The sequence below is a fragment of the Lycium ferocissimum genome, chromosome 6, assembly GCF_029784015.1.
Source record: "Lycium ferocissimum isolate CSIRO_LF1 chromosome 6, AGI_CSIRO_Lferr_CH_V1, whole genome shotgun sequence".
NCBI classification, from domain to species: Eukaryota; Viridiplantae; Streptophyta; class Magnoliopsida; order Solanales; family Solanaceae; genus Lycium; species Lycium ferocissimum.
This window is the reverse complement of record NC_081347.1, coordinates 3,256,891-3,267,750: the sequence shown is the minus strand read 5'-3', so window position 1 is coordinate 3,267,750 and position 10,860 is coordinate 3,256,891. Positions and strand designations below refer to the sequence as shown.

General features: G+C 33.3%; 1 protein-coding gene across 1 annotated transcript; it reads left to right on the top strand.

Annotated features, from left to right (window-relative positions):
• The first annotated feature begins 4,601 nt into the window (after positions 1-4,601).
• On the top strand, positions 4,602-10,495 carry LOC132058937 (uncharacterized). The gene is made up of 10 exons (XM_059451369.1): positions 4,602-5,090; positions 5,700-5,837; positions 6,404-6,592; positions 8,088-8,225; positions 8,353-8,474; positions 8,560-8,692; positions 8,862-8,991; positions 9,103-9,182; positions 9,300-9,434; positions 9,909-10,495. Exons 1-10 carry the CDS (start codon positions 4,683-4,685, stop codon positions 10,230-10,232), a joined length of 1,797 nt encoding a protein of 598 aa, XP_059307352.1. The 5' UTR covers positions 4,602-4,682; the 3' UTR covers positions 10,233-10,495.
• The last annotated feature ends 365 nt before the right edge of the window (positions 10,496-10,860 follow it).

The window sequence follows — 10,860 nt, the reverse complement described above, 5'->3', positions numbered from 1 at the left end:
CGGTATTGCTGCTTTGCGGGAGCATACTCGAGCGGGAAAAGTGGAGAATGTTTTCTCCGGCACGTCATGATCGGTGATATTTTCACCACGTAATTTTAGCAGAAATAATTTTAAACATAGGCGAGGAATTATATGCCTTAATAGATTTAAATCTTGTAGCCTTAAATGGAGCCGATCAAAACGTGCTTGTGGAAGTATGACCATCTTCGGGTGGTCATATCTATCTTTTAAATTATTCCACGAGTAAGAGGATCTTTAACGGTGAGATATTCCATTTTCGAGTCCTCGTCAAGGTGATGGCGGAGGAATATCATTGCCTTGGCACGGTCTTGGTTTGATGCCTCATTTTTATCTTTGATGGTGTACGCCGGACCCATTATCACATTAAGGTGAATCTCGGCATCAAGAATCCCGAGACATATAGCTATTCTGGGATATATCTAAGGCTACGAGTTCACGTTTAGTAAGATTTGCCATTAGTAAAAGGAAATAGAAAGTCAATAAACTTGGAGGCTTTTAAAGTATTTGCTCGAGAGATGACGAGTCTACGTCTTGATAATGTGATATAAAATAAAGACTAAGCTTCAAATTAAAAGGCAAAAGATATACGGAGAGAAAGAGATAGGAAACGGTAGTACTATATCAATTGTTTCTTCTAACTTTTGTTTGTGTATTCCTTTCTATATTATCCAATACAAACAAGCACCTCTATTTATAGAAAAGGAAAAAGGCTTCTAAGACAGACCATAGTTGAAAAAGGCTTCTAAGACAAGCCATAAAAACTTAATGACCAAACAAACTTTGTGGCCAAGTAAAATGGACATACAATATAATATTTACAACATCCACGAAATTTTATTGCATTAGTAGTAAAATATGTACGTACCGCATTCAATTCTTTTGTTCTTTCCAAATTTACCCTTTTAAGTGGTAAAATAATGTATAGTAGACAAATTTAGTTTTTCTTTTTTTTTTCCTTTTTCTTAAGAAGAAATAAGTTCATTAATTAAATTATATTAACAAAAATTTGGGAAAGGGAGATGGATTTCCCCCGTTTATTATCAATGGACCCATTTCTTAATTTTCCTAAACAGTTATTATGTGCATCCACATCAAATAGAATTAATACCAACTTTCCCTTTTACGATTTAGGTAACTAATATTAATTACTCTTTTCCATTAAATAGGTGGTTTATTTCAAAAGTTCAAAATTCAAACAAACTTTCAATATGAGGTTTTACTGAATTTATTTTAAGATCACAAAAATCTCTTCACCTAACCATTAAATTCAGATTTATCTCAAAACTACTTATATGAGGTATTATCGAATTTATTATAACGTTAAGTTAATTTATCTCAGACTTTGTATCTAGTTGATCCAAGTATTATCAAAATATACGATTTAAGAGAAAGAGAAAAGTAAAAAAGGAAAGAAAAAGAAGTTAAGGACAAGAATAAGAACAATTTATTAGACTAGTAAATATTTTGGAGAAAGGGGAAAATAAAAAAAATATTAATTAATATGATTAAAAGAAGCAACAATTTTTCAGTCAACATATAATCATCAATGGCACCTTCTATCTTTTCTCTAAACCGCAAAACATAGATGGTAAAAATAGTTGGTGTGGCCGATATTTTGAACTATCGAACTATTATAAATAGGTTGTTTATTTCAAATTTGAAAATCTAATAAACTGTTAATATAAAATTTTACTGAATTTATTTTAAGATCATGAAAATATCTTCGGGCAAACATTATATTCATGTTTATCTTGAAAATTCTTATATGCAATTTTAGTTAATTTACTGTAACATGAGAAATTTATCTCAAACTGTTCATTAAGTCAATTTATGTTATACTGAAAAATACAATTTAAGAAGAAAAAAAAAGTAAGAAAAAATAAGTAAAAGAAGTCAAAGAAAGACTGAAGTAAGCAAAAATAAGAAAAAGAAGTCAAAGAAAGACTAAGTTTTAATTACAATTTATTTGGACTAATAGAAAGGGAAAAATAAAAAATATAATTTAATATGATTAAACGAATGATAAAATTTCTATCAATATATGATCATCAAAGGCTCGTTTTCACTCCTCTAACCGCGAAAAGTAGAGTGTAAAGGTAACTGACGTTACTGGTTTTTAAACTATCAAATTATAATAAATACATACTGCATAAAATTAATTATATTACTAGTACATTATTGATATTGCTTTCAATTTTTTTTTTTAGACTGATATTGCTTTCAATTCCTTTACTTATTCCAAAAATGTTCTTTTTCATGTGTTAGAGTAATGAATACTGGATATATTTTATGTCTTTTTCCCTTTTCTTAAAATGAGAAAAGTCCATTGAATAAAAACTGGAAAAAGATTCAACATTTTTCTTTTTGATACAAAAGGACCACTTCCTTATTTTCCTAAACAATTATGATGTCATGTCCTCATCATATAGACAACTAATTTCCCTATATAGAGATTTAGGCAATTTAATATTGATTACTATTTTCCCTTAAATAGTAGACTCTTCATGTCAATTCTAACAAACTGCCAATATTATGAGATTTAATGAATCTATTTGTGTATAATTACTAAAATATCCTCACCAAACCATTAATTTCAAATTTATCTCCAAACTACTACCCATTACTGGGCCCCTTCAAGGGATGGGAAAAAAGTCTTTGCAAATATCGCACATTTTGTTCTTCCTATTTTGTTCCTATCATTTAAGTTTAATTTCAGAAATGCCATAGATCTGATCATTCATTTGACTTCCTTGTACTAACATTTTTAATTATAGAACGTGGAGTAAAAGTGGAGCTATGCTATGCTGTGTTGAGGCTGTAGTCTGTACAATGTATGGTGCTTGTGGAATAATTAAAAAATTGTGACTTTACTTCCCAACTGTTGGATTTATTTAGCCTAATCATATAGATTAACTACTTTGCATGTGCACTTGATTTTTTTTTTTTTGGTGCCACCACATAATGATTTTACATAGAAAATCTTTGATATTGAAAACATATTATAAATTGAGACTAAGACCTAAGAACTATTACTGTTATAAAATATTATTCAAAATTTTCTTAACTATCCTTATAGATCATGTTCAAAGACTCTTTTGATTTGACTTTTAAATTTTAATCGAATATTCCATACAGAAAAAATGAAGTAGAAGAAGAGCGGGTCATACCTTTAACACGTGAAGGTGTAAAAATTTGGTGGAGGACGCATTCGGTCTAACATGAACGTACTTCAAAGAAACAAAATCAATTGGATCTATTAATTTAGAGGGGACTAATTAGCAATAAAACACTCCTTTAATTAATGATTTAACACAAGATATTCATCAAATAAGAAATATCGAGAAATAGACGGAGGGAAGGAAGAGGAAGAGGATGCAAGAAACAAAACCACCAAATAGAAAAAGGGTACAGAGATAACGCCCAACATAGTCATCGGTTCTCGCTCTACCGCTTTCAAGGGAGCTCGAGAAGAAAAGTGAATGAAGGGATTTGTTTTTCGTAAAATTTAGGCGTCTTTAAATAGACTTAGCACCGACAAAGTTATAAATGAATTATGGGCCGGTCCCAATCTCGACAACGGGTCCAACACAAATATATTGCCTTAAATATATTACGCAATAGCCCTAAAAAAAGGTTTCGCGACAAACTCGTAACAAAATCTTATCCACCTTATCCAATTATTGTTATCATATTGAGCCAACAAAATAAATTTGTCTTAAAATGGCTAATATAGCTATAACCAAATTCGCTAAATTATTTTACCTTTAATACCTACATTTTTTTACTTGCATAATAATTATTTCAATCGACCATAATAGTTAGGTTTCATGATAAATAAGTATAATGAAAACATTTATATAACTTTCCTCATTCATCAATACACGTCAATGCGTAATTAGCTTTTCCATTGTTCCTTAAATAAATCTCTATGAATCGCTTTGACAAGTTGAAGTCATATAGTGAAATAATTTAGGTCATCTTGACCTAAAGTTTCGATATTAAAATAGTGTCACAATACTCTACGTTACTTATAACTACACGAGTCAATTTAAGTATCGTAGTTTGACTAGATACAAAATTTAAAGAAATAAAGAGAGAATTTTGAATCTCGTAATCCTAAATTTAAGATGTGTTTAATATACTAAAATATTTTTTAAATCTTGTGGTTATAAACTTGTCAGACAGGATATTTAAATTAATAAATGCTACTTAAATAAAAAAAATATTTTCTTTTTGAAACAAACAAAAGGAAAGCAAGATACTAAAAGTTTTGGAATTTAAGGGTTTGGATTAGGTGTGTTGACAGCTTATCATGGGTGTCGCAACACCAGATTAAAACCACATTACCCGACATCCAATGTCAATACACGTTATTTATCAACTAAGATAAGGGCAAAACAGACAATTCTTCAAGTGTCATCACACATCCACGTGTAAACTAGTCTCTTTTCTCACACTCCCTCTTCTTGTCCACTTCTTAACCCGACCCGACTTCACCACTCCTATATAAACACACACCAATCTCCTCATTAACCAATCCGATCACCGTGATCTCTCTCACATCGTCACCGTTAAAATTTTCCTTAGAAACCGAAACGGAAAATTGTATCTGTTTAATTTTCCGTTTCGTTTGACGGTCTCTCATTTTTTTTTAATTAACAATGGAGGAGTATGATGATTCAATGTTAATTGAAGCTGATCAAGGTTGGCAAACGGTATCGTATCACAAAAAGAACAAAAAACAACAACAATCAGGTAAGTTAACGGAGGATCAGGAGGAATTTAACGCCGTTAATTCTGGTGATGTATTTCGATCGATTGAACAACACGCTGAGGAGAGAAGGAAACGTATAGTTGAGTCTAAGAGACTCTATGAGGAAGGTGAGAGTAACGCCGTTACTAATGATAACGGCGATGAGAATGATAGTGATGCTGCTGAGAATAATGCTGGTGTTGTGGAGAAGAAGAAGAGTAAGCCGAAGAAGGTGAAGAAACCTAAGGTTACTGTTGCTGAGGCTGCTGCTAAGATCGATAACTCTGATCTCGCTGTTTTTCTTGTCGATATATCGGTATGTGTTGTGGCAATTTCGAAAAATCTGATCTGTTGTTTCATAGTTACTCTGATTAGTCACGAAGTTTAAGAAATAAAGAAAAAAATGAGTGTGATTATAAAATATATCATTAATTTTAAAAATACTAAAATGAGTAATTTAAAGTTAAATTGTTAGTCCCTCAGTTTGTACTCTCGGATTTCGAGAGTCAAACTTGTTAGTTATATTTTGACCATGAATTAGGATATATTTTTTGAAAAGCAGACTTCTTAGTCTTATTTTGACCATGAATGGGGACATATAATTTTTAAGTTTTTTGAAAAATAATTTACATATCTGAAACTACTGTAAAAAAAAGTGTTATAAGTCGCAATAATTAACAATTTAAAATATTTAAAGGGCATAACAATAAATTGCGGTCAAAGATTTTTTGATTTGACTCTCGAAATCCGAACTATATCAGATAAAGTAGGACAGAGGGAGTACTAAATATAAAAATGTGTCAACTACGGATTAAAATGGAAAGAGTGTCACATAAATTAGAATTGGGACAGAGGGAGGGAGTAGGTGAATTTTGTGTTTGATTCTGAATGTGTAGTTGTGGAATTCTTTTTTGAATTCTTGCAGGCGTCGTTTGAGAAGCAAGAAGATATACAGCTAATGCGATTTGCAGACTACTTTGGACGTGCATTTGCAAAAGTGAGTTCATCTCAGTTCCCATGGATGAAGATTCTCAGGGAATCCTCAGTTGAGAAGATGGTTGATGTGAGTTTCTCCCTTTTTTTCCTCTGTTATATTAGATTTAATTGACTTGTTAGTTGCTTAAAGGTTGCATCTTTTTGCTTTTTGAAACATGTTAATGCAGGAGCATTCCATTTTTCTTTCTGAAATAATGGAATCTTGAGTAGAAAGATAAAGATTGAGTGTTTGTACTTCGTTTTCACTATTCTATTGTGATATAGAAACTAGAAAGTATATGATTCTGCAAGATTCTGTTTTTATAATTTCCAAATAGTTTTTATATCAGTAGATGGATGTCCTTAATTCCTTAATGGGAATGCCTTGCATGTTATATGAAATGTTCTTTAAATCTTTAATTTGATAGTCTTTGCTTGGGTTTTTGGGTAAAATTATTAGTTTGATTTACTGGAAATCCAAGTGAATATTCTTGTTTCTCTTTTTTGTTTTCTTTTTCCCACTCTTCTATTGCCAGTGGTTTTAATCGTCTGAATGCTATATCGCCTGCGCATTTCACTTATTGAGTAATCAATCTATTGTCTTATTGGTAATGCTGCTTCTTTTAACATGTTAACTTTGTTGTTATTGAACAGATCCCTCTTTCTCAAATTGCTGAGGACGTTTATAAGACATCGGTTGACTGGCTTAACCAGCGATCGTTTGATGCACTTGGTTCCTTTGTGTTATGGTCATTGGATAGCATTCTTGCTGATCTTGTACAGCACCAAGGAGCTCCAAAGGGATCCAAAAAGGTGGTTCAGCAAGTAACTTCAAAATCTCAGGTAATACCATTCAATTTCGGTTTGTGTGCTTTGTCTTTTCTGCATGTTATTTGAGAGTTTTGTGGCATGTATAATGTGACTTCAGTGATCAACTACTGTTGTCTTTTCATGGTGAAAGAAGAAAGAATCAGTTGCATGTGTGTGATTGGAATTAAATGAAGCTACTTTTTTGATGAATCATATCCCCACCATAAAGGTGAAAGGGAAAGGATGACTGGGGAAGGGGTCATGGATATATGAACCTTGCATGTGTTTTGTGGCTACAGATTTTCCGTACCAATACATATATCGGGGTTCAATAGAATCTAAAGTTGAGCGGCATCATGGGCAATTAGTATTTAATGCCTGATTAACTGACAATACTTGGATAATTGCCTTAATTTGCTAAGGTAATATAGTGAACAGAGTAAATGTTGCTAATGCATTCCTTGTCGCTACTAAAGTGATTCTAGGGTAATAAAATACACAACATCAAAAGTTATGATGATTCTGAATATCTCTTTCTAGGACAAGTATAACAGTTGTATTAATAATGTTAAGAACTCAAATTTATTAACAAACTTCCGTAACAAGTTTTTTGTATACTGAGGTGTGTTTCTCCATGGCAATCTGCATTCAGATTGGATTTGAAGCTATAGGGTGTTAGCAGGTTTAATGAGAATCTATCCAGAATAAATGTGATTATAGTTAGTGGATGTCTTATCTAACTAAAAGCTTTGTACTTATTAAAAAAAAAAAAAATTCTAACTAAAGAGGAACCTCTAGAATAGTTCAAGTTCTAGACAAAGAAAGATCTCTGTATGAATTTCCTTCTTTATGCTGCTGATGGCGTGTCATTTGCAGGATTAGAATGTTATTGAACTATGGATTAATTATATTATGGAATATCAATGATTCAATGGTTATGCATATATCCTTTCGTGCTTGTTTCATTTAACTAATGATTTTCTGACTTTCTGCTGAAGTTGTTTGTTTCTTCCAATTGCTTTTCTACTTCTCGACAGACGTAATTTTACAGTGGAAATATTTTATTAAAACATAGCAAGCTGCTGCCTACGTAGACATTGTCCCGGGAGGGTGGGGGGTTTGCGAAAGCCTCAGTTTCCCTCTCGCCTTCGTAATATTAGTTCAAAAACTTTGGAGTTTAGAGTTTTTTCCCTTTCATATCTATACATTTATAGCATCATGGACTGGTTGTGCTATATCACGTGATATGTTCTTTAATATAAATGGTCTGGGTTGTCCTGCAGCTGTAAATTTTATCTTTTCAGCTAGAATAATAGTCTGATCCATTCTTTTAAGAAATTTGGATCAATTATGTTAATTGCAGCACATTGTAAACTGTGCATTTACTTTGCTTGTCCACATGTTCTGCATTACAACGTCTTATTAGCTCTCAAATTGATATCAGCCCAAAAATTTCAGAATGTTTACCTTGATCATTGTGTACTTCAGCCTTTTCAGATCATAGTTGATATATGTCATTGAACTGCAGGTCGCCATGTTTGTGGTTCTAGCAATGGTATTGCGACGGAAACCTGATGTTTTGATTAGTCTCTTACCAATAATGACTGAAAATGGGAAATACCAAGGACAAGATAAGCTTCCAGTCATGATTTGGGCGATCACTCAGGTAAAAATCATCATTCATTGGTGTGATCTCATTTATAGATAACCTTTGGGATATTGCCATCATCTATCATTTCATTGCTCCTTCACTTATTGTTATCTCCTGTGCTAACTTGTCTCATTTCCTATAGGCTTGCCAAGGTGATTTGATTGTGGGATTGTTCATGTGGGTACATTTTCTTTTACCAATGTTAAGCAGTAAATCGAACAGTAATCCACAGTCGAGAGACTTAATCTTACAGTTGGCTGAGAGGTACGTATTTATACTTTGCTTAAGCTTTTTGGAAAGGTCTTTTATCAGTTCTTCTAGTGGTAATGTGGATTCCTTGTTCTTTCAGAATTGTATCCTGGCCAAAAGCCCGTGCTATACTCACGAATGGTGCAGTAAGAAAGGGAGAACGCGTTGTGCCTCCATCAGCTCTTGAGGTTTTGATGAGGATCACCTTCCCAGCACCTTCTGCTCGTATTAAGGTGATTATTACTGCAGTCATTATGCTTTATTGCCTCAATATTCTATAAGTTGCTGTAAATAAATGTTTTCAGCATATGTTACCAGTCTCAAAAAAAAAAAAAAAATGTTTTCTGCATCAAAAAATATATTTTTTGTGTCGGAGTAGTTTGTGATGCTTGTTATATTCAGGCCACTGAAAGGTTTGAAGCTGTCTATCCCACACTGAAAGAGGTAGCTCTTGTTGCTGCCCCTGGGAGCAAAGCAATGAAGCAGTTAACCCAGCAGATAATGCCTTTTGCTATTAAAGTCATTGCGGCAGGTAAAGCAAGAAGTTTTGACTATATGTTGGCTTTGCAGCTCCTTTGCTTGTTTCAGATTTGTCAGCGGTTTCTTATACAGTATGTAATCCTCATTATTACATGTTTTATAGGTGTCCCTGCTCTATCAGAGGAAGCTACTGAGCTATCCATTTGGTGTTTGACTCAGAACCCTGACTGTTATAAGCTGTGGGTAAGAAGTCTTAGTTCTTGATATTTTCTGTGTTGATCTAGTGATTCCAAACTCTTCCCTTTTTTCTTTAAATATCTAATGCCTTGCTCTTGCATCTGCCCCTTGTGATTTTAACAGGACAACATTTATCTGGACAATGTAGAAGCAAGTCTAATATTAATAAAGAAGTTGTCTACAGAGTTCAAGGCACATTCTGCTAAGGGGCCTGGTCTTGATCAGTTGAAGGTGACCTTAAACAGTCTCAGGCTTAAGGTATGTTAATCTTTTTGTAGTTGAACATACCAGAGTGATATTACAAAATATGAAGACTATCTATATAGAGTAGGGTGGTGAAAGTTTTAGAAGTATTTAGTTACTCTTGTATCTAAAGACTGTTTTCAGGTAATTATGGCTTTCAATTTCCCTTTTGGATTTTTTTTTTTTTTTTTTTTTTAAAAGGAGCATACGAGGCCAGATATCATTGTGTTCTTTCCACATTTATATTGATATTGTGTCATTTCCATGGTGTCTTTGGCATGAAATATGACACATGAGAGTCCTTGTATTAAACTTTCTTGATTAGTCAACTAAACAATGAAGGAGAATAAAGAATGGTCCTCCCAAGAAAGGAAACAAGTAGTCTGATGGAAACCTTATAATTGAATGATGTAAAGAAACTCATCAATCCATCATATATAGTAAGCTGTAGTTAACTCAGCTGATTTGTTTATATTTATGATAATGTAGAGTGAGAAGGCATTGGCCAGTGTGGATGATGCTGCCCGTCAAGCGTCCTTGAAGGAAGTGCAGAAGTACTGCAAGATTTTACTTGGACGCTTATCCCATGGCAACGGATGCATGAAGGCTCTCCTCCTTATCGGTCTCATAATGGCTGTGGGTGCTGCTTTTGTCTGCAAGGACCTGCAGTCCCTGGATGATCTCAAGAAACTGTTGGCAGATCGCTGCAATGACTTGCAGTCCCTGGATCTCAAGAAAATAATTGCAGATCTCTGCAACGACGTGCAGTCCCTGGATTTCAAGAAACTGTTGGCAGATTTCAACTTGGCTTGATGCTTCCCCTCTCATGTAGAGGGTTGTAAGTTAAATCACCCACCTTACTTTGTTATATGTCTAAATTATGTCCCGGCACAGAGAAGCTAGCACAGCCCACAACAAAATGGGTAGAGAATGAGTTTTTTTAGAAAGAAAAATTAAAAAAAATAGATACAGTAGATATGATGCTGAAGTTTTTGGCCTTATTTTATAGGGTTTGTCTTTGTTTACTTTTTATGAAACAGAACTATTTAAGTAATCGAGTTTCGTTGGCTTGAATTGTATGCTTGGTTTTTCCTTTTATAACCATTTTCAATGATTTGAAATGGTAACATATATGGAAGGAATGGTGAGATGGCTTTGCTTGAAAAGCTTTGCCTTTGAGTTTGGTCTACTTTAGCTGCAGTTTGACACATTTGTTCACTTCTGAGAAGTTGGACTTTAGGGTCAACATTCCTGCAAGCAAAAGTTGGACTATGCTAGAGAATGGTTTAATGAAGTTTGGTTAACTATAAAGAGACTAGTCTTGAAATCATATACAATTATGTATTGACAGTTATAGGTTTGTTTGGACCATAGTCAAATATGTTTGATTTATAAAAATGTCCTTGGACTCAATTTTTATAGGTTGATTAACAAGATATAT